The 25124-nt window shown below is 42.3% G+C and overlaps 1 protein-coding gene across 9 annotated transcripts in view; it reads left to right on the plus strand.

Annotated features, from left to right (window-relative positions):
- LOC111953231 (band 4.1-like protein 3) overlaps positions 1–25124 on the plus strand; it is an 84040-nt gene that overhangs the window by 26648 nt on the left and 32268 nt on the right. For 8 of the 9 annotated variants that reach the window (XM_070435665.1, XM_023972361.2, XM_023972355.2 and 5 more), the window contains exons 2-3: positions 22186–22319; positions 23349–23552. In XM_070435665.1, the coding sequence (XP_070291766.1) occupies positions 22197–22319; positions 23349–23552 (327 nt within the window). In that variant the 5' untranslated portion in view covers positions 22186–22196. The remainder of the gene's footprint in view (positions 1–22185; positions 22320–23348; positions 23553–25124) is intronic. The other variant, XM_023972367.2, reaches the window with a different exon arrangement.

The raw sequence follows: 25124 nt of genomic DNA on the forward strand, positions 1-25124 counted from the left end.
TTATCATGGTTTCCTTTACGTGAGCTGCATGCTAGGGTTGTGTTGTTGACCAGTGACCACACCTCAGAAAGTGACTCACTCCCAGCCTGTTGAGGCTAACAGAGAAGTAAACAAATAAACATATTGCTGCAGATTTCTGTTGTGCTTTTCACTAATACCTGCCCAATATCCTTTATCTTGGCTAGAGCTCAGCCGACCATTGGTCAATATTAGCAAAATAGCTTTCGATTCAACATATGGTTATAAGGCCTTGGATAGAAGAAAGGAGCAGTGTAGCTGCTGAAGCCATGCTGTGTTTAAACCTTCTGTAAAGCTCTTCAGTCCAGCTGCTGAAGCCATGCTGGGTTTAAACCTTCTGTAAAGCTCTTCAGTCCAGCTGCTGAAGCCATGCTGGGTTTAAACCTTCTGTAAAGCTCTTCAGTCAGATGCTGAAGCCATGTGGGTTTAAACCTTCTGTAAAGCTCTTCAGTCCAGCTGCTGAAGCCATGCTGGGTTTAAACCTTCTGTAAAGCTCTTCAGTCCAGCTGCTGAAGCCATGCTGGGTTTAAACCTTCTGTAAAGCTCTTCAGTCCAGATGCTGAAGCCATGCTGGGTTTAAACCTTCTGTAAAGCTCTTCAGTCCAGCTGCTGAAGCCATGCTGGGTTTAAACCTCTGTAAAGCTCTTCAGTCCAGCTGCTGAAGCCATGCTGGGTTTAAACCTTCTGTAAAGCTCTTCAGTCCAGCTGCTGAAGCCATGCTGGGTTTAAACCTTCTGTAAAGCTCTTCAGTCCAGATGCTGAAGCCATGCTGGGTTTAAACCTTCTGTAAAGCTCTTCAGTCCAGCTGCTGAAGCCATGCTGGGTTTAAACCTTCTGTAAAGCTCTTCAGTCCAGCTGCTGAAGCCATGCTGGGTTTAAACCTTCTGTAAAGCTCTTCAGTCCAGATGCTGAAGCCATGCTGGGTTTAAACCTTCTGTAAAGCTCTTCAGTCCAGCTGCTGAAGCCATGCTGGGTTTAAACCTTCTGTAAAGCCTTTCAGTCAGCTGCTGAAGCCATGCTGGGTTTAACCTTCTGTAAAGCTCTTCAGTCCAGCTGCTGAGGCCATGCTGTGTTTAAACCTTCTGTAAAGCTCTTCAGTCCAGCTGCTGAAGCCATGCTGGGTTTAACCTTCTGTAAAGCTCTCCAGTACAGCTGCTGAAGCCATGCTGGGTTTAAACCTCTGTAAAGCTCTTCAGTCCAGCTGCTGAAGCCATGCTGGGTTTAAACCTTCTGTAAAGCTCTTCAGTCCAGATGCTGAAGCCATGCTGTGTTTAAACCTTCTGTAAAGCTCTTCAGTCCAGCTGCTGAAGCCATGCTGGTTTAAACCTTCTGTAAAGCTCTTCAGTCACAGCTGCTGAAGCCATGCTGTGTTTAAACCTTCTGTAAAGCTCTTCAGTCCAGATGCTGAAGCCATGCTGTGTTAAACCTTCTGTAAAGCTCTTCAGTCCAGATGCTGAAGCCATGCTGTGTTTAAACCTTCTGTTAAACTCTTCAGTCCAGATGCTGAAGCCATGCTGTGTTTAAACCTTCTGTAAAGCTCTTCAGTCCAGATGCTGAAGCCATGCTGTGTTTAAACCTTCGTAAAGCTCTTCAGTCCAGCTGCCGAAGCCATGCTGGGTTTAAACATTCTGTAAAGCTCTTCAGTCCAGGAGCAGTGGATGGGTTCCATTTTTCTCATGGACGTGTATCATCCTTATGTCCTACAGTATATGACTTTGATGGATGGCTTAAAGTGTGTTATGCTGACCACGGACTACTGCAACAATACTGCTACTGTGCAGCGGTGTAAGGTTACATGGGAGAATGTCACACATACAGCATCTCTTGCCATAACATTTWGAGTTTTGGTCATTTAGCAGACGCTCTTATCCAGAGCAACTTACAGTAGTGAGTGCATACATTTTCGTACTGGTCACCCTGGGAGTAAAAACACAAAATCCAAGATTTATAGTGTGATATGTAGGGTAGTACTGTGGTGGAGCAGTGGGGGCCAAATAACAATGCTTGGCTTGTCTGGAATGGATTTCTCAGTCTATATATGGGCCAGTGGCTTTTGGCCTCTGTGTCGAGTGTTTCAATCACTGGATCTAGGCTACAGTGGAACAAGTCACAGAGCAGCAGCCTATTCAGAGCAAAGCAGAAAGAATACGAAGATACCAAGGGACTTTTCTATCAATAGCAGGGTAAAGTCCTTTGGTTGTGCACCTCTAGTACATTTACATTTCAGTAATTTATCAGACGCTCTTATCCAGACTGATTTACAGGAGCCGTTAGGGTTAGGTGCCTTGCTCAAGGGCACATCGGCAGACTTTTCACCTTGTCGGCTCAGGGATTCGAACCAGCGACCTTTCAGTCACAGGCCCAACGCTCTTAACTGCTAGGCTACATGCCCCCGCATAGTCAAGAGAGTTAGGGATTCGAACCAGCGACCTTTCAGTCACAGGCCCAACGCTCTTAACTGCTAGGCTACATGCCCCCGCATAGTCAAGAGAGTTAAAAAAAGACTGCCTTGTGTGTAAGTATACAGTCACTCAGATTACTGCATGGAGACTAATTTACAAGAGCAGGCATGTTTTATGTAAAAGAGGAAAGCAGAACTTGTTTGTGACTCAAGGAGCTGTGTTTTAGCATTGCAACAGCACCAAGGACAGCGCCACAGACTTTGAATAATAGACAGTCAGGCCCAGTTCAACTCCTATACCACTGTTGTAAGCCTATTATTCTCATAACTGAAGGGCTAGTGAATGTCAATCAGGAAGCCTTGTAAGTATGCTGCTGCTTTGTCATCAGGATAATTCAATTTCATTGAAAGAGATATATGCAGTAACTTTTTTTAATTTTTTTCTCTGAGTTTTTTTGCGAAACATTGCCATTCCTTTCCTTGATATAGCCTATGACCCTCAAACTCAACTCTGGGCCTCGAAGCCACTTCCACTGCATTGTTTCATTGTTCCCCTCTAATCAGGGACGAATTTAGACCTGGGACACCAGGTGTGTGCAATTAATGATCAGGTAGAATAGAACACCAGCAGGCTCCGGACCTCGTAGGGTCAGAGTTGACTACCCCTGGCCTATGAGTTGAACCATGAGCAGTTTAGAGGAGTTAAAGTCTGATTATATAGAAGTCAGGTTGTTTACGTTGTAAACAGCAACAACTACTGTATAACGTGTTACTTAAGAAATAAGGCCCGAGGAGGTGTGGTATATGGCAAAAATGCCACGGCTAAGGGCTGTTCTTAGGCACGAATGAACGCCCTTAGCCGTGGTATATTGGCCATATATCACAAACCCCTGAGGTGCCTTATTGCTATTATAAAATGGTTACCAATGCAATTAGAGCAGTAACAATAAATGTTTTGTCATACCTGTGGTATATGGTCTGATATACCACGGCTGTCAGCCAATTAGCATTCAGAGCTTGAACCACCCAGTTTATAATATACTTTAACCATGTTATTACCACTTTACTCCATGGTAAATGTGAAGTGTTATCAAACATTTTATAGAGGTTGTATTTAGGTTTTTGGAAGTTGTATTCTCCATTTATAATCATAATACTCTGACAGTGTATAGGCCTATAGACAGTGCATAGGCCTATATCGATGGATCATAATTTTCACAGTATGCCTAGCGGCTGTCCTAGATGTTTGAATGACAGCCTTTAAGTACTATACTCTGTAATTGTGTGGATCTGTGGATAGTACTGTATCATTCAGTAATATAATGGTGCGATCCTGCTTTAGAGTCCATGGGAGATTCTCTATGATGAGAACATCTATCAAAGGGGGAAAAAACTATTGGAGCTCAGTATGCAGATCAGATCAGTACATGCCTTATTTTAATTGGGATCTAAACTCAATTTCTTTTACCCTTGTAATTATTAGAATTTTCTCATCTTAACCAGGTTTCTGTTTGCTCTTAGATGGACCTGATTGAATAATTCATATTTCTCATTAACATTTACATTTTTGTCACTTAGGAGACGCTCTTATCCAGACCGACTTACAGTACTCATGAGCAGTGTTGTTTTGGGTCATCAATGATTGAGTATAAAGTCTTTAATCCACCTACCAGGGAGAGCCATACAATAAGTAACTAGGCACATCTAAACCGTGTCAGCTGATTGAACCTCTCTCCCATCCAGGTCAATGGTTCCCTCAAGACCCTTTCTAATCTGCCCTGGGGTTATTTACTTGGACAAAACAGGTTTCTTCTGTGATAGGCATTGAGCGCGTTGTGACAGACAGAATCAACTCCCTCCAGTGTGTCTGTTCTACTTCACACTTTCGGATGCTTTGTGATGGGGGAACACAGATGTGTTGATAGCTAGCTCTCCCTCTGTTTGTTCCTCTAATTTCCCTAAGGGAGATCATTCGTTGTGGAAATGTGTGCCCTCACTCATGTGGGCTACTGTTGCTTTCCCCCATCTCCCTGGGTGGTCTGGGTTGAATCCTGGTATTGTGGATGGTTAAATTGTAGGGCTGTTTGGTAAAGAGGACCAGCTGTGGCGGTGAACTGGGTAATTGGCTGGGGGGGTCTCTGGACTCTGCCAGTCCACTGCCGGCCCAACCGGCTCTATTAGCTGAAGGGGAAGAAAGCAATGCAATCAGATTGAAGGAGACACTGGTTATTTGGGAATAATTCAAGGGAGAACAATAAGTCGGAGGAAGCAAACGTAAGATAAGATCTGAAGAGGACTTCTGTCGGTACTAGTGCTGAGCGATTAGTGCTTTTGAGGTCGTTTCGACTATAAAAAAAAGATCACTGTTTTTGATTTCTTTTTTGATTATATATTTTTTTAACATTAAATGCACTATGCATTTTGTGGGTTGAATGCTGTAATAACACAGAATAAAACAATTAATAAAAGTCCAATGATGGTAGTGACTGCTCATTACTGCTTATCACTTATTAACATAATTTATTCACATTAGTTAAATATTTGTTTTATTCGATGACTTTATTATTTAATTCCAAGTCAACATCTCATCTCTATAGAGCTGCTGCCTATATAGCCTGACAAATTCACTATTTTAGTAGTTCTTCAAAGTAAATTAGCCACTTTTATGACTGCTGAATACCAACTATCAATCACCTAGATCATGTATTTGTAGGTAGAGAAAGCCCCGCAATGCAACTGCTTTCTATCTCTCTCGCGTGCTGCACACAGCCCGAGACCAGACAAGTAAGCGGACGTGCAATGGATTATGGTTATTGTAGTTAATTACCACATTTCCTGTGCTAAACTATGTAGAATATTGGCCTGTTGGAAACTATAATTCCCTACTACATCGCAGAGTTTGGGCTAGATCAGATTTTTCTCCACAGAAACTGAGCATCAAGCTCCCCCAAAAAACGGAGAACTAAATGGAATATAAATAATTGAACTGACGTCAGTCAATTAGTTGTTTAAAAACGGAAAAATAAAAAGCAGAGAAATTATTTAGTGTAGAAGTGCTGACTAATGGCAACTAAACTGTAAGCTATATACTCTACATATAAACTCCCAGTAATTTATTTTGTAAACCACCAACGGTTATGTTGGCAATGACAATATTGAGGGGTGTGTCAATTATTAGTTTGATGAGAATGATTTGTGTGAAACTGTTAAAGGACAATAGTTTACAACATGTTGAATATATTAGGCTAATGTTATCATATGTCAACATAATTAGATATTGTACATAATATTAGCATCAACATACTGTACATTATTATTTAATTAAATGTAATATACAGTATATATTTAATTGTTTCCAATTTCATTTTTGTTACATGTAATCTTTTGGTTCAACCATAATGCATAATAAGCATTATCAACAGTGGGAACATATTGGGTGTACTCTGATAAGCTGTAGAAAGAATATTTGAATTTATCAGACTTGTTGATAAAAAAAAAGGAGGATTGTTCATAAGACTGAAAACTGAAAAATAACAGACATTTCGGTTAATCGTTCAGCACTAGTCCGTACTCTCTGTGCTGTAAATAGAGAAAGGACGGTTCAGATGTTATCTAGTCAGAGGAGAGGAGACTATTCAAAGGTAATACTGTCCATAAAGAGGATGTGTAGTCAGAACTAGAGGACACACTGGGTTCAAATATTGTTTGTTTTCCTTCAGATACTTTGAGCATTTGTTTGAGCCTACCTGAAATGCCAAAGAAGCGGGGTTTGCACTTTTGGGCCTTTTCCATTTCTCCAGACAAGCTCAATCAAGCGCAACTAAAGAATTTGAACAAAAACAAACACCATTTGAACCCAGGTCTGTCTTACTAGAAGACAGGCCATTGTTTGATGCTATATGCTCTCTAGAAGAGTCCCACAGGTCCACAGACAGACAGACGGACAGTCTTTTGATGAGGACACTCCAGATACAGTAAGTGTCAGAAAAGGTCAGAGCGGCCATCTTTTTCGACAGCAGTCGACATTCTGTGTGTAAAAGATACCAGTACACGCATGCATTCTCTGCACAGCTGTGCCCAACCCATATTGGCATCCTTGCTAATTATAGGCCCCAACGGGTGAGAAAGAGACAGATAGAGAGAGAGAAAGGGGGAGGTAAAGGGAGAGAGACCAGTAAAGAGAGAGAGCATCATTCATGATACAATGGTAGCCCAGAAAGACGTTTTCCACTGGGGCTTTAGCAAGGGGCTTTTTCTGAAATAGAACATACATCAGTGTTCACCGGAGGTTGAAGAAGCTACTCATTTGTTTTACACTGAACGCAACATGTAAAGTGTTGTTCCTATGTTTCATGAGCTGAAATAAAAGATCCCAGAAATGTTCCATACGCACAAAAACCTTATTTCTCTCAAATATTGTGGACAAATTTGTTTACATCCCTGTTAGTGAGAATTTCTCCTTTGCCAAGATAATCCATCCCCCTGACAGGTGTGGCATATCAAGAAGCTTATTAAACAGCATGATCATTACTCAGGTGCACCTTGTACTGGGGACAATAAAAGGCCACTCCAAAATGTGCAGTTTTGTCATACAACACAATGCCCAAAGATGTTTCAAGCTTTGAGGGAGCGTGCAATTGGCATGCTGACTGCAGGAATGTCCACCAGAGCTGTTGCCAGATAATTTAATGTTAATTTCTCTACCATAAGCTGCCTCCAATGTCGTTTTAGAGAACTTGGCAGTACGTCCAACCGGCCTCATAACCGCAGACCACATGTATGGTGTCGTGTGGGCGAGTGGTTTGCTGATGTCAACGTTGTGAATTGAGTGCCCCATGGTGGCGGTGGGGTTATGGTATGGGCAGACATAGGGTTGCAAAGGGTCGAAAACTTTCCGGTAAATTTCCATGGGAATTTAAGCCCTGGAATTTGGGGAATTTTGCTTAAATTCATCAAAAACGTTAGCCGATAACAGTGAACCTTTTTTTGTGGGATAAACATAAGGCAATTCTAGGTCTTGTGGCATATTTTGGTTAAACTATCCCCAATTCAATGGAATTGCAACCCTCTGCATGCACAGTGTATTCTTCCTTCACATGTGCAATGCACTCTTCCATCACATGTACAGCTGATTCTCAAGATCTTGCACACTAATGAGATGCTATTGAGCCCACACTACTACACTGTCTGAGCCAAGGACTACATGCTTTATGGTAAGTTTTGATTACAATACTGGGTGGGGTGAATATATCTTATATGACATACATGATTTTTTGTTAACTAGTAAATAGTAGCCTACAGCAAAGTGTGTTTAAATAGTTTCTAACTTGTTAACAATTTCTGCTAGTTAGTTTTTGCTACCATGTGGGTTTTAGCTTGGTTGAGCCTACTAACTGAGGAGTGTTAATTCACCTGTTTCCATAGATGTTTCATTTTAAAACATTTATCTTACAAAGGAGTTGTTTCATCTAACTACTTAACTATTTATCTGTATATGAAATTGTATTTCTTTCTAATGTTTACAGGAAAATGCCACGGGCACTATCTGATGTGTGGAGACATTTCACTGCAGCTAGTGTAGAAGAAAAAGCTGTGTACATTTGCAAATACTGTGCTAAATCATATGTGAAGAATGCAACAAAGATGCAGAATTATCCGGCAAAGTGCATAAAGTTCCCTCAGCGCTCACAACAAGCAAACTCTGACAAAATTCCCTCTACTTCTATTTGAGGTGAAAATGATGAATCAGACACTTTATCGATAGCAACAACTCATGGTCCTCCTGGAATCAGAAGTTTTTTTGACTCAATGGAGGAACGTAGTCAGAGAAATGCTGATGAATGTCTTGCTCGAGCTGTGTATGCAACTGGTTCACCTCTGATGCTCACAGGCAATGTGGATTGGAAGAGATTTCTGAATGTTCTTTGCCCAGCATACACCCCTCCAACCAGACATGCTTTATCTACTCATTTGCTGGATGCAGAGTTCAACAGAGTTCAAGTGAAGATCAAGCAAATCATAGAGAGAGCGGACTGTATTGCAATCATCTCTGATGGGTGGTCAAATGTTTGTGGGCAAGGAATAATTAACTACATAATCTCCACCCCTCAAACAGTATTCTACAAGAGCACAGACACAAAGGACAATAGACACACCGGACTCTACATTGCAGATGAGCTGATAGCAGTCATCAATGACCTTGGACCACAGAAGGTATTTGCACTGGTGACAGACAATGCTGCGAACATGAAGGCTGCTTGGTCTAAAGTGGAGGAGTCCTACCCTCACATCACACCCATTGGCTGTGCTGCTCATGCATTGAATCTGCTCCTCAAGGACATCATGGCACTGAAAACAATGGATACACTCTACAAGAGAGCCAAGGAAATGGTTAGGTATGTGAAGGGTCATCAAGTTATAGCAGCAATCTACCTCACCAAGCAAAGTGAGAAGAATAAGAGCACCACATTGAAGCTGCCCAGCAACAGCCATTGGGGTGGTGTTGTCATCATGTTTGACAGTCTCCTGGAGGGGAAGGAGTCTCTCCAAGAAATGGCTATATCACAGTCTGCTGATATGGACAGCCCCATCAAGAGGATCCTCCTGGATGATGTATTTTGGGAGAGAGTGGTAAGCAGCCTGATACTCCTGAAACCTATAGCAGTAGCCATTGCACGGATTGCACGCATCTGCACGCATTGCACGCATCTGTCTGATGTTCAGACTCTGCTTGCAGATGTAAGAGAAGAAATCCGTACTGCTCTGCACACTTCACTGTTACTCCAAGCAGAGGAAACTGCAGTTCTGAAATACATCAGAAAGCGTGAAGACTTCTGCCTGTAGCCCATACACGCCGCAGAGTACATGTTGGACCCCAAGTATGCTGGCAAGAGCATCCTGTCTGGTGCAGAGATCAACAAGGCTTATGGGGTCATCACTACCGTGTCTCGCCACCTTGGCTTGGATGAGGGAAAGGTTCTTGGCAGTCTGGCGAAGTACACTTCCAAGCAAGGGCTTTGGGATGGAGATCTGATATGGCAGTCGTGCCAACATATCTCATCAAACACCTGGTGGAAGGGACTTTGTGGATCTGAGGATCTTTCCCCTGTTGGCTCCATCATCCTCCAAATCCCACGAACATCAGCCGCCTCAGAGCGCAACTGGTCCTTGTTTGGGAACACACACACCAAAGCACGCAACAGGCTGACCATTACAAGGGTTGAAGAATTTGTTGCCATCTGGGCAAATTTGAGGCTTTTTGAGCCTGACAATGAGCCATCCTCAACAAGGTTGGAAAGTGACAGTGAAGATGAGGCCTTAGAGTCTGATGTTCAAGAGGTGGTCATTGAGGAGGTCCAGGGAGAAGACATGGAAGCCTGAGAGGAAGACAACCAAAGCTTTAGTTTCTAGACTATCATTTTAAAGATGTATGTTAAACACTGTTTTTCGGAGAGGCGATGGATCATTGGGGATCATTCAATAGTCCCTTTCTTTTGTTGTTCAGTGAAATCATCCCATGTGAAGAGTCAACTCGTCACATGGAATCAGGAATTCCCCAGGGTAGCTGTTTAGGCCCCTTCCTTTTTTCAATTTTTACTAACGACATGCCACTGACTGAGTAAAGCCACAGTTTCTATGTATGCGGATGACTCAACACTATACACGTCAGCTACTACAGCGACTGAAATGACTGCAACACTCAACAAAGAGCTGCAGTTAGTTTCAGAGTGGGTGGCAAGGAATAAGTTAGCCCTAAATATTTCTAAAACTAAAAGCATTGTATTTGGAACAAAATGCTCACTAAACTCTAAACCTCAACTAAATCTTGTAATAAATAATGTGGTAATTGAGCAAGTTGAGATGACTAAACTACTTGGCCTAACACTAGATTGTAAACTGGCATGGTCAAACCATATTGATGCAGTAGTAGCTAAGATTGGGAGAAGTCTGTCTATAATAAAGCGATGCTCTGCCTTCTTAACAACACTATCAACAAGGCAGGTCCTACAGGCCCTAGTTTTGTCGCACCGTGATTACTGTTCAATCGTGTGGTCAGGTGCCACAAAAAAAGGACTTTGGAAAATTGCAATTGGCTCAGAACAGGGCAGCATGGCTGGCACTTGGATGTACACAGAGCTAATATTAATAATATGCATGTCAATCTCTCCTGGCTGAAAGTGGAGGAGAGATTGACTTCATCACTACTTTTATTCATGAGAGGTACATGTTGAATGCACCGAGATGTCTGTCTAAACTACTGGCACACAGCTCGGACACCCATGCATACCCCACAAGACATGCCACAAGAGGTCTCTTCACAGTCCCCACGTCCAGAACAGACTATGGGAGGCACACAGTACTACATAGAACCATGACTACATGGAACTCTATTCCACATCAAGTAACTGACGCAAGCAGTAAAATWAGATTTAAAAAACTGATTAAAAAACACCTTATGGAACAGCGGAGACTGTGAAGCAACATTGGCACAGGCACATGCATACACACACACACACACACACACACACACACACATACAATAACATACACACTATTCATACACATGGATTTAGTACTGTAGATATGTGGTAGTGGTGGAGTAGGGGCCTGAGGGCACACAGTGTGCTGTGAAATCTGTGAATGTATTGTAATGTTTTAAAATTGTATAAACTGCCTTCATTTTGCTGGACCCCAGGAAGTGCTGGACCCCAGGAAGTGCTGCTTTGGCAGCAGCAAATGGGATCCATAATAAATACAAAAATACAAACTAATTTAATTTAAGTTCAATTCGTAACTACATTTTTTATTTATTTCTATTGGAACTATTTAATCATTTGCAATTATGTCTACTTATGATAAGGTAAAAGGTTTATGTTTCTGTCTCCATATGATATGGTAAATATATCCAATGCAAAAAACATCTACATTTAAATGGTATTAATATTAATTTGCATATATTTCTGTTAATTCCTATGTATTCCCATTAATTCCCATATATTCCTGTTAATTCCCACGGAAAGTTTCCACCTCAGAATATTCCCCAAAATGTGCAAACGTAGGCAGACATACTATACTGTAAGCTACGGAAAACTAACACAATTGCATTTTATCGATGACAATTTGAATGCACAGAGATACCGTGATGAGATCCTGAGCCCCATTGTCGCAAGGATCTGAACACAATTACTGAAAGCTGAAAATGACTGATTTCCTTATATGAACTGTAACTCATTTATATTTTTGTTCAGTATGGATGACATGTTATTTTTTGTGGAACTACTGGCCTTTATCTCTGTGGTGAAATCCTGTTTTCTCTTGAATTCCCCCCTTGCTTCATTGGCCATGAAAGTTGATTAATTCTGGTTGAAATATCAGCTCCTTTGTCAAGTAAATTTTTACTCCTTTTTCTGATAAATAAATGACCTTCAGATGATGGCTTGAATAATTCAGATTTCTGCTTACTACGAACGTAGAGAAATGCAAATTTGTCTCATGATTTTTCAAACAAAAATACAGAACATTTACAACATTTGAGGATTCTAATTTCCTTGTATCAGTATGGCTAGAAAGGATTTCCTGACCTTCACAGGATCTTTCTTGTTTGTTCTGTTTTCTCTGCTGCTTTAATATTAGTCCAACAGAAGACTGCTATGCTGGCCTAAATTGGGCTGCAGTTTACTGGTGTTCCTGCTGTTTAGCCTGGACTATCTTTAATGTTGCCATAGTAACTACCACAACAATGGCCACATTTGTGTCTTTTTGGGGGGCTCCTTTTGTCAAGGTGTTTTGCAGAGCATGGACAATAGTGATAATATTTTATGAAAATGTGATGCACAGTAGGCTACAGATGTAGGATCTTAGGAAGTATGAATTATTATGTGGAAATATGAATTATTATGTGGATTATAATTAATGGGCATTTTTGTAAGTGTTGATACATTTTTCGTAAGAGAAAATCAAGTCTGACATAGTGGAAATTACAAAATTCAGAAGTATTTTTAAACCTCAAATGCACTACAAGTTATCCTGCAACAGGGTGATCAAATTAAGATCCTATATCTGTACACTTATGTAATCTCTTTAGTATTGCATTTTACATACTTTCTTCTTTAGACAGTATAATTTGGACTGAAGCAATGTCAGCAAACCTTGTATAGCTGAGTAGTATTACTACTAAGTGTAATGAATCCAATTTATTTATTTTTTCTCAAGAGTGGAATTTACTTACCATGGATCATTCGGTGCAGCGGGAGGGGTATTTTTGTTGGGGGGGGGCTGCCCACAAAATATTATAGTAGGCTACACTGTCCCGCGAATGTTCCGCAAAATCCTCCCGCATTTGGGTATTTTAAATGTGGTCACCCTACTTCCATAAAACCTAGTAATAAATTACCAGAAAGTCCTTGCACAGCAGAAAAGCATGTTTTGCAGTTGACTTGAAACTGTAAAGTAAACATTCTTTACTTTGATTGAATAGGGTTCCTACACTCTCAGAAAAAAAGGGTTCTAAAAGGGTTCTGCGGCTGTCCCCATAGGAGAAACCTTTTTGGTTCCATGTAGAACCCTTTCCACAGAGGGTTCTACATGGAACCAAAAAGGGGTTCTTCAAAGCGTTCTCCTATGGGGACAGCCGAAGAACCCTTTTTAGTACTAGATAGCACCTATCTAACAGTCTTCACTCTGTGTGCCTGATTTCATCCCTGAACCGCCATAGAAGAAAAGAGACATGGGGGAAATAAAATCCTACGTTAGAGGATTGGGACATGTCCCATTTCTCTCTCTCCAGGGGTCAGTGGGGCTGTCTCAGAATATTTCTCAATATCCCCTTTGGTGGAGTGCTCGGAGCAGCTCCCATCAGTACCTATCAGCCTCTGAGAAGCAGAGCATGCTGTGGGATATTTTTTGCTCACTGAAAGAAACGAGAGGAAACTCAGCCGTTGCCTTCTTCCTGTTTGCTACACATTTGTTTGATGTGGTGTAAAACGCAATTGAGATGAGATTGTCCTGAGCTTTTGTAAGCTTTAATCTTCTATCTAAAACTCGCTCAAGCGTTATCTCGCTCGCTAGCCCCTCCCTCTCTTGTTTGATTGCATTATTCTTTTATATCTGGGCTGTAGTGTCTTTCGTCCTCTTTGACCCCGAATGTGTTTAGTCTCCGTAAAGCAAAGTCAACTCTCTGTTTTCCCAAACAAAGCTAGAATCACCCTGAGGCAGTGGCAGACATCAAACAAGCTTGACAGGAGAGAGAGATGATTGTGGCTCACTGTTTTATCGGAGTGAAGCTGATGTCAGTTAGTCTGTTGACGTGCTGTCAACCTGTTCAATAGACCGACCAGCTTGAACCAATAAGTGCTCAGAGTCATTCCCAATTCAAACACCAGATTAAAATGATTGAAATCATAATCAACACATAGCATTTCTATGAACCAGAATTCCCTGATTACATCAGAGATGTTCTGTAGCCTCACCGGGCTTCCCTGGTGGTGATGCAGTGTTGAGTCTATCCGGGCCTGGATGAGTTAACCAGCCAGTGACCCATTAGACATGAGTCATGGGATGAGTGGGAAACACATACAGTATGTGCTTGTTTTCACAGCGTCATTTACACTTAATTGGTATTTTCAGTGGTCTTCACAGCAGGAGGGGTGAAGTAGGAAAGCAAAGGCTAGCTTTTTCAAACAGAAATTTGCATCCTGAAGCACAAACTCCAAAATGTTCTGGGACACTGTAAAGTCCATGGAGAATAAGAGCACCTCCTTCCAGCTGCCCACTGCACTGAGGCTAGGAAACACTGTCACCACCGATAAATCCACAATAATTGAGTATTTCAAAAAGCATTTTCTACGGCTGGCCATGCTTTCCACCTGGCCACCCCTACCCTGGTCAACAGCCCTACACCCCCACAGAAACTTGCCCAAGCCTCCCCCATTTCTCCTGCACCCAAATCCAGATGGCTGATGTTCTGAAAGAGCTGCAAAATCTGGACCTCTACAAGTCAGCAGGGCTAGAGAATCTGGACCCTCTCTTTCTAAAATTATCAGCCGAAATTGTTGCAACCCCTATTACTAGCCTGTTCAACCTCTCTTTTGTCTGAGATCCCCAAAGATTGGAAAGCTGCCGCGGTCATCCCCCTCTTCAAAGGGGGAGACACTCTAGACCCAAACTGCTACAGTCCTATATCTATCCTACCCTGCCTTTCTAAGGTCTTCGAAAGCCAAGTTAACAAACAGATCACCGACCATTTCGAATCCCACCGTACCTTCTCCACTATGCAATCTGGTTTCCAAGCTGGTCATGGGTGCACCTCAGCCACGCTCAAGGTCCTAAACGATATCATAACCGCCATCGATAAGAGACAATACTGTGCAGCTGTATTCATCGACCTGGCCAAGGCATTCGACTCTGTCAATCACCACATTCTTATCGGCAGACTCAACAGCCTTGGTTTCTCAAATGACTGCCTCGCCTGGTTCACCAACTACTTCTCAGACAGAGTTCAGTGTGTCAGATCGGAGGGCCTGTTGTCCGTACCTCTGGCAGTCTCTATGGGGGTGCCACAGGGTTCAATTCTCGGGCCAACTATTTTCTCTGTATACATCAATGATGTCGCTCTTGCTACTGGTGATTCTCTGATCCACCTCTACGCAGACGACACCATTCTGTATAATTCTGACCCTTCTTTGGACACTGTGTTAACTATCCTCCAGACGAGCTTCAGTGCCATACAACTCTCCTTCCGTGGCCTCCAACTGCTCTTAAATGCTAGTAATACTAAATGCATGCTCTTCAACCGATTGCTGCCCGCACCTGCCCGCCCGTCCAGCATCACTACTCTGGACAGTTCTGACTTCTGAATATGTGGACAACTACAAATACCTAGGTGTCTGGCTAGACTGCAAACTCTCCTTCCAGACTCACATTAAGCATCTCCAATCCAAAATTAAATCTAGAATCTGCTTCCTATTTTGCAACAAAGCATCCTTCACTCATGCTGTCAAACATACCCTCGTAAAACTGACTATCCTGCCGATCGTCGACTTCGGGCGATGTCATTTACAAAATAGCCTCCAACACTCTACTCAGCAAATTGGATGCAGTCTATCACAGTGCCATTCGTTATGTCACCAAAGCCCCATATACTACCCACCACTGCGACCTGTATGATCTCGTTCACTGGCCCTCGCTTCATATTCGTCGCCAAACCCACTGGCTACAGGTCATCTATAAGTCTTTGCTAGGTAAAGCCTCGCCTTATCTCAGCTCACTGGTCACCATAGCAGCACCCACCTGTAGCACGCGCTCCAGCAGGTATATTTCACTGGTCATCTCCAAAGCCAACTTTTCCTTTGGCCACCTTTCCTTCCAGTTCTCTGCTGCCAATGACTGGAACGAATTGCATAAATCACTGAAGCTGGAGACTCACATCTCCCTCACTAACTTTAAGTACCAGCAGTCAGAGCAGCTCACAGATCACTGCACCTGTACATATCCCATCTGTAAATAGCCCATCCAACTACCTCATCCCCATACTGTTATTTATTTTTGCTCCTTTGCGCCCCAGTATATCTACTTGCACATTCATCTTCTGCACATCTTTCATTCCAGTGTTTAATTGCAAAATTTTTATTATTTCGCCACTATGGCCTATTTATTGCCTTACCTCCCTTATCTTACCTCATTTGCACACACTGTATATAGACTTTTTTCTATTGTGTTATTGACTGTATGTTTGTTTATTCCATGTGTAACTCTGTGTTGTTGTTTGTGTCACACTGCTTTGCTTTATCTTGGCCAGGTCGCAGTTGTAAATGAGAACTTGTTCTCAACTAGCCTACCTGGTTAAATAAAGGTTAAATGAAAAAATGTATAAAAAAGTCACACACACACACTTATATTTGTAATTTCAGCCTGGCAGGTTGTGTTTAGTCAGCTCATTCCTTTCATGGTCTCTATGTCACAGACTCACCACTACTACAGCAGATGAATAATACAGACTCATCACTACTCCTACAGCAGATGAATAATACAGACTCATCACTACTCCTACAGCAGATTAATAGAATATGGTGGTGTAGCGCGGGGGGTTTGGGGAAGGGGGCGACAGGTGCTTGACTCTTGACTTTATTGTATTGCTAGTCACCTCATCCAAGCTTCTCCGCAATCTATGCTCCTATTCTGTTTTCAGTTGGTATCATTGGTAGGGGCTTGTGTGCGTAATCTATTTCTCATATGTCCTTTCTCATCTCACAATTGTAGCAAAGGAGTTAAATGTGTTTAACTGACAGTCTGTAAACTAATTATAAACCCTTTATAAAGTAAAAAAATGATGTTCCAATCTCCAATTTCACCCGTCCTCCTTCACTTTTGGCGAGATATTTTCCCCCCATCTGCACACATGAACAGGCCACATTTGGGAGCGGTTCATTTCAAAATCTAATGCCCTTGTTGTGTGGCCGTAAATTTTATAAGCGTTTATCCGCTCACGGTCTTTTTACCTCTTTGAAGGTTTAGTTTAAACCTTGACTTTTTGCCTGGCCAATTTACTATTTCTGTCATCTTTAGAGGTAAAAAATATGCGTACTGTTTTCAAGAAAATGCACATTCGTTCACTATATGTAAATGTCGATAGATTATACAATATTTGCAGTCACCGTTAGACTAATGAAGCTAAGGTTATGCAAGTCAGGGAAACATTGTTTCCTGTAAAAAATTATAATAATTTACCATTACGCTATAATTTTTCTGATTACATCCACACTGGCAGGTAATATGGCATCTTTTTACAAATTGATGCTAATGCATTCTGACAAGAGTCTTTGCATTATGATGATGAATTTGCATTAGGCCTACATAGGGCTGCTGCAKTGACCGTATTACCGCCACACCGGCGGCCACAAGTCATGAAGGCAGTCAAATTCCACATGACCGTTTAGTCACAGTAATTAGTCTTTATCCAAACTCTGATGCTGCTCATTAGTAGCTTACCAAATGTGCTAACTGCCTGGTACTCAGCACTCTATTGTCCCTCTAATCACTCTGACATCAATGCAAATCTATTCGAAAATGGAATCAAACACTTCATGAGGTCATGTTGCGCAACATTTCCATAGGCTATGCAATTGGTGAGAAAACAGAGTGATGGTCTCTACTAAATAGGCTAGGCCTACTATATTTATTTCTCAACTTTCCTAATTTTAAGCACATTGCTTATCTTTACAACAGGAGTATAGCCTACCTGGCTGGCATGAAAATKAATCACGGGAAAAGCGTCCTCCATCTGCTATTTAAGTGCATAGATGACATGTATTTTTTTCCCGCTGCCACTGTTTCGATACAGGTGCATGATAATGGTCCATTCTAAATCAAAGCAAATTTCACACATATATTATTTTGTATATGTAAAGACAAGATTAAATCAAGAATAGTCTGATGGGTGACATTATTAGCCTATCACTTGTGAATTATATATTATCACTTGTGAATGATGTCCAGCATAAGAAACAGCCTTTTTTTCCCTTKACTTTTTCGAATCATAGTTGCACACATCAAGTAGCCTAGCCTATAGGTCTATATGTTTTGATAAGGTTTATATCACAACTAAAGTGGCCAAAACACTTCTTTAAATTAAGCACATTCATTTGCTTTACAAGGCGTTTAGAGCCTACCTGGCATACATAAACAGTGCGTGACTAAAACACTTCTTTAAATTAAGCACATTCATTTGCTTTACAAGGCGTTTAGAGCCTACCTGGCATACATAAACAGTGCGTGACTTTCAAGTTTAGGGAAGATCATTTTCACCATAAAAATGCACCTTTATAATAATCGCATTTGTAGTCACTTTTGATAATGGTGTTTTCCCGCTAATGGAACATTCCTGCTTATAGCCTACTGCCGTGTGCGCATTGCTGCGCGTATAATGTGAAGGAATAGCCTAATATCTTATTAACATTTTAAGCGAAACGTTCTAATCTGTTGTGTCAGCCACATTGCATAAAACATGTTTTTTGATGCTAGTGGTTGTATTAATTAAAACTGTCCCAGACTATGTTTGGAATATTTATTTCTCGCACACAATAGAATAGGTCGACTTTTGTACTATGGGGGATAGTAGATTGACATAGGCTAGTGCTTTTGCTGTTCGTTAGGCCTTCCCATCTTGTTGGCTCTCGAAAAGTAAGTGTGGACAGTTCTTCCAATATCTTCAATATGCTCCTCAGAATTGGATAAGGACGCGCGCAGTTGCGTTCCCGATGTGTCTGTCTTCACTTGTAGCCTGTGAGAAAGACCCGATCACGTGATGGAGAGCGTGCAGCAATCAGGGAGAAGGGCACAGCAAAGGCATTGATTTTTTTAGGGTGCATTATGGCCACAAAGGGGATGCCCCTGCGAAATTCGAGTCATTATCAAGTGCTTGTCAAATTGTGAATGAGAGACTATTGGAGTGTGTACAGCCTATGCAAAAAAAACAAAGCAGAGCTCATGCATTTCAAGCGACTTTTTACAAATCATCATTGGAGTCTCATCATGCAGCCTTAAAATGTATTCAAAATCAAAACATATAGCCCAACGTTTGTAAAACAACTAAAGTTACATTAATATCTCTAAATTAGGGCCTCCCGGGTGGCGCAGTGGTCTAGAGCACTGCATCGCAGTGCTATGCTGCGCCACCAGAGTCTGGGTTCGCGCCCAGGCTCTGTCGCAGCCGGCCGCGACCGGGAGGTCCGTGGGGYGACGCACAATTGGCTTAGCGTCGTCCGGGTTAGGGAGGGTTTGGCCGGTAGGGATATCCTTGTCTCATCGCGCTCCAGCGACTCCTGTGGCGGGCCGGGCGCAGTGCGCGCTAACCGAGGGGGGCGGGTGCACGGTGTTTCCTCCGACACATTGGTGCGGCTGGCTTCMGGGTTGGAGGCGCGCTGTGTTAAGAAGCAGTGCGGCTTGGTTGGGTTGTGCTTCGGAGGACGCATGACTTTCGACCTTCGTCTCTCCCGAGCCCGTACGGGAGTTGTAGCGATGAGACAAGATAGTAATTACTAGCGATTGGATACCACGAAAATTGGGGAGAAAAGGGGATAAAAAAAATATATAATAATAATAAAAAAAATATCTCTAAATTAAACATTTAGGAGTAACTATTTCTTTGTTATCCACTCAACACAGAGTAGCCGCATGTGCGCACTCCCTCAAATCGGTTGGAGAAAATATTTATATTTTATTCAGCTTTGTTCAATTGTATTCTTCATACTATTAAATAATATAAAATAATGCCACAGAATTCTAAGCACATATTGTCTGCTAAATGAGGACAACTAAGAGTATGCTAACATAAGGGAAACTCAGAGTATGCTATTCTGTTCTTCTGAAATAGACTACATTTTCTTTATATGATGCTTCTTTAGACCTCTCTAAAATAAATAATGGATTTATTGTGATGGTGTAGACTATATTACATGGATTTATTAGACTTTTTAAAATGGAAATGTTCCAAAGGTCTGCATCAGTGGCTTGTAGGCTATGTGTGGAAGCCAGGAGATGCTAAATATGTTTATGTTAATTAACGGTCAATTACCGTGAGACCGACAGTTATTTGCTTGGCAATCACCGGCTGATGAAATTTCATGACCGCCACAGCTCTCTTTTTTTTGTATTTTGTTCATTATGCAGAGACATAATCATGTCGTAGTTAGTCTACATCCCTTCCCTTCCAGCTTTTACATCCGCTTTGTCCTGAAGCTTGGATATGGAAAATCATTTTGGAGATTGGTATTGACGTTTTTATTGCTTATCTATGGTTTTCATGGCAACAGGGTCCGGTCCTCATAGCTGGCCTCCTCCAATCCGTCACCTCTTTGGTTGGAATAAACGGATGGAGAGCTTATAGTGTGTCTGACACCCTTCTGCCTGGTCAGCAGTGCACACTGACCTATATTAGAGATTGTAGATTAAACCAAGAGAAGGTTCCACAGGCTTACGGCCCACAGAGCCCATTTCAAACCCAGCTAGGATAAACCCGTTGTTGAATGAGGAAGAATGAAATACTCTCAAAAGTGTTTCTCTAGGGGATGTGTATCTGGTGGACCTCACAGAGTCTTTGTATTATCTGTATTCATCGCAACGCTGAGCATTAATTGAATTAAAGCATTATGGAATGAACGCAGTGAGTTCAACGCCAGTTCATGATGTGTTGCTGAGGGCATGTTTTTGTAAGATGTTCAAACAACTTAAGTGTGACTTTGACTTAGTTTCTGAGGGAGAAAGCAGTAAAGAACATCACTCTTAACTGGCCGTTACAGTAGTAGCTGATTGGGTGTGGTACATATTTGAACCCTGCATACTCTGACTGCCATGGGCCTTAGTGGCCACGTGTGGGTAGGGGTGTCATGGCACCTGTCTACGTGCTTGTGTGTGCATGCCTCAGCATGTTTACGTTTAATGTCTGTGTGTGTTTGCCCATGTTTTTGTGCATTAGTGTGTGTGTGTGCGCACATGTGTGTCTGTGTGTGTGTATGTGTGTGATACTGGAACCCCTGCACCATGTGTGTGGAGACCAGAAGGGGTAACTGAGCCCAGTCCCATGTTGTGGGTAAACACTGGTGATACAGTATAAATAGCCCTAAAGCTCTGACAACCCTGCCACAGCCCACTGTTAGTGTGTGTGTGTGTGTGTGTGTGTGTGTGCGTGCGTGCGTGCGTGCGTGCGTGCGTGCGTGCGTGCGTGCCTGCGTGAAAGCCACACTTCCCCAGCCAAACACTTCCAGCTATGCTGGCTAAAGTTCACATACTAACGTCTCCCTTTCCTTACTACTAAGATTTATTACAGATTCATTACAGCATGGATACATCTTAATGACATTAATACATATTCATTGTGATTATTTTGGAGTTAGCACGTGGGAATTATTAAATGGTAATAGGTTGTTTATAAGGTGTCAAATGATAAGCGAATTAACTGTAATGGCGTGTAGAGTTTTCTTTACGGAATAAAGACGCATTTGATATTTTTGACTGACTTTGTCCTTTCAGACAGCTGAATATATTGAAGTGGTTTTACCATTACAGTGTGTTCTCAGGGGAACCCATATACACAACATTCTAAGTCCTTATGGTTTGTCAATGGAAAATGGGGCCATCATCATGCATATCAAAAATAGAGTACTGTAAATTGTACTGCACTGTTGTAGTTACCAGTTACACCTCGATTCATTTAAATTTGAAAGACACTTGGTGGACACTGATGGACTGTCACAATGAGACATTGAGGTATATTAATGCTGGGGCGAGTGTGACATGTCTCACAACTCTTCACTGATTTAATCTGAGTTGAATCACTGCTGTCTCAAAGAAGCTTATTATATAGAGAAGTACTGTAGTGTCACCTCTGTTTCAACCTTGAAGCTATGTAAAATACATTAGTAGTCAAATCAATGCTGACTTTCACATTACAAGAGCTTCTTATTATGGCTGTTGTCCTAGATATGTTTGGCGTCGGCAGTGAGACAGTGTACTTCATTGCTATGCAGGTTATTCTTTATTGATTTAACACATATATGGATCTCTTCCTCAGATTGACGGTGTGGTGGTTGGAAATATGATTATGTCTCTGCATTGCAGAAAGTATTCAGGGTACATATTATTATAGCATTTCATTTTCAATTTGTTTAGCTCATGTGTTGCAACTGTTGTCTTGTGTTGAATTTGAATATTTTTTTTGTCTCAGTCGAAATTCTTCCATCTTCTTTTGTGTGTATTTATTTGCTGTGTTGTAGGGTGAATCGTCATGACGACAGAACCAAATTCAGAGTCCAGCGTGGACCAGCAGGAGGCCAGTGCGGTTCCACTCCTGGAGGCGGACTCATTCCCCCCGGCCGCCGCCCACAGCACGCCTGTCAGGAAGAAGCAGGTTAGCCACACCCACAAAAAATAGCACCGTCACAGAGTTTCTAAACCCAGAGGTTCAACATCGCGAGACTTCCGGGAACGGTTGTGAAGCAAGCCAAGTAGACACGGCCGGGGTTTGGGAAGTTAATGAGAGAAGTGAAAAATTATTCCTTATTTGTTAATTTTCTCTAAATCTAAAGGCACAACCTAGATTCGAGTCAATGACTTAAGTAGTTAAACGTGTTATTACTCCAACCTCGTGAAAGTGACAATCTAAAACATTTTAATTTTCATCAAAAAACACTATATCAAAGGAGTGCCTTTGATTTAATGGCCTGCACATGCGCAGTCCGGCACAAGATGGCCGTTAGACCTGATGACCTGTTTCTGAGCATGAGCGTAGCTAGCCAGCGTTGCTATGACATCGCCTACAAGCATGATCGTGTATTTCTATTGGAGAAGCCTATCTTCATACTGTACTGTCTTTGGCACCGTCATCCTCATTTAGCCTATACAGTAAATGACGTGGGAATAGGCTTTAAATGGCTAAATTTGAAACATTTTATACAATATCAAACAGCCACAGTAGTACTATTCAGGTTTATAATAAACAAGTGTCCAAATAATTTCTCCTTAAAGGGATACTTCTGGATTTTGGCAATAAACCCTTTATCTACAGCATCATGACTGGTTGTGTTCAAGTCACATTAAAAAGTAATTTATTTTTCCCATTTAAATTATGTATTTATTATTAGGATCATACATTTTTTTGACCCCCCCCCCCTGAATGTCATGATGTAATTCACACTCTGACGCAAAGACATAAAAATAGAATCCACAAGTTAATCTGAGTAGATACAGGGCTTCATTGCCAAAATCCAGAAGTATCCCTTTAACATTTCCATCACATTCATCCGGCCCGCCAACTATTTATTCCACTTGACCATTCGTGTCACAACCTGTTGGGTCCAAAACAACACATTATCATAATCATACCACTTTAACATTCTCATCACAGTGCTATGTTAAAACCTGTGCCCCCCCTGTCCAGAACGGTGAGAGAGCGGAGGGAGGCGTGGTCCCACAGGAGAATCAGCTTGAGCCATCACAGGTGGAGGAGGACAGGACCTCACACAGGTCGTCCACCAGTAAGCTGTCCAGGTCCCCCGGTGGAGGCCGGAGCGTCCGCAGCTACAAGACCATGCAGTGCAAGGTCACCCTGCTTGATGGCTCCGACTACACCTGTGTGGTGGAGGTGGGTGGAGGGGGTCACTGCTTGGGGTTGAGGGGAGTTTAGCAGGTAGGTGGGTTAACGTGCGTGTAGGGATGGGTTGGTGTGTGCGTGTGTTCGTGCGTGCGTGCGTGCGTGCATGCGTGTKTGTGTTGCAGAGTTCACCAGGGATCAGAGGGGGCAGGACATGTATTTGTCAAAGTTAGTCTCACTGACTTATAATTTCTTTCTCAAGTCATACTTTGTGGGGTTGGCTCAAAGTTGGCTTGAGATGGTTTTTTATCACGCTGAATTGATGACGTCTCCTTCTACAAAGTCACCTCTGTCTACATGAACTGAGTGGACATTAATGGTATTGTTCTACTGGAAGACTAACGCTGACAATATAGGTTAGCAAGCTTATCTATATGCATGGCTCTTCCTTTATTTCCTGTATTATCTGATCTTAACATAATTAAAGACTATGGAAGCTTGCCACAATGGAATTCACTCTGCTTTTAACGTTATTGTAATAAACTCCCCTTAGACCTAATACTTGGCTGTATACATTGAAAACACCCCATCCCCCACTGGCACATAATCAGACAGTTTTTTGGCCAACACCGCCGTTTTCGCTCTAAGCAGACATCATCCATCACTCTGTATAAATTTGTCCATTCCTACACATTTACTGCTTTGTCTCCACATAAAACAGAGGTTCTGTTCTTCAGCTTCCAGCCAACTCTGTCGACCAACTACTGGAGAGAAACCAATCTATTAGTGCAGTTTGAGCCCCAGGCTGGATATGGCCAGATTAGTCGGTACATCCAATGGAAAAAGATAAAGCATTGTGGCCGGTTGGCTTGGTCGTTTGTTGGTTGCTCTGTGTTGGTGGCCATGGGAAAGCGACACTGCGAAGAGAGGGGTGTGGCTCCGGGCTAAACATGCTGCAGTGATTATTGACTGGCTCTTTCCCTGGCAGAGAGGACAGAGGAGAGATAGGGGGGAGAAAGGTGGATAAGAGAGGGGAGTAGAGGACAGAGGAGAGAACAGAGGAGAGAACAGAAAAGGAAGAGATGGGATAAGGCAGGGGAGGAGAGATATGGTAATGTTTTGGGGGGATAGAGGTCAGGAGAGAGGAGAGGAGGGATAGAGGGTAGGAGTGAGGGGATAGAGGTCAGGAGAGAGGGGAAAGGAGAGGTAGAGAGGAGAGTGGAAAGGCTTGAGGGGATAAGGGAGATGGATACACTCGTAGAAAAAGGGTTCCAAAAGGGTTCTTTGGTTGTCCTTTTTGGTTCCAGATAGAACTCATTTGGGTTCCATGTAGAACCCTCTGGGAAAGGGTCTACATGGAACCAAAAAGGGTTCTACCTGGAACCAAAAGGGTTCTGCCTGGAACCAAAAATGGTTCTTCAAAGGGTTCTCCTATGGGGACAACCGAAAAACCCTTTTAGATTGTAGATAGTACCTTTAGAGAGAGGTGAGAGAGGGGCAAGGAGTTTACTGAGGGGATAAAAAGAGAGAAGCGGGTGATGGCGTGACATCCCCTCCTCTCTCGCAGTGACATGCACAGTGTCACGTCTGTCACAGGCCACTCCGCTTCTGGGTCACATGGTC

This window comes from Salvelinus sp. IW2-2015, linkage group LG27 (genome assembly GCF_002910315.2).
Source record: "Salvelinus sp. IW2-2015 linkage group LG27, ASM291031v2, whole genome shotgun sequence".
NCBI classification, from domain to species: domain Eukaryota; kingdom Metazoa; phylum Chordata; class Actinopteri; order Salmoniformes; family Salmonidae; genus Salvelinus; species Salvelinus sp. IW2-2015.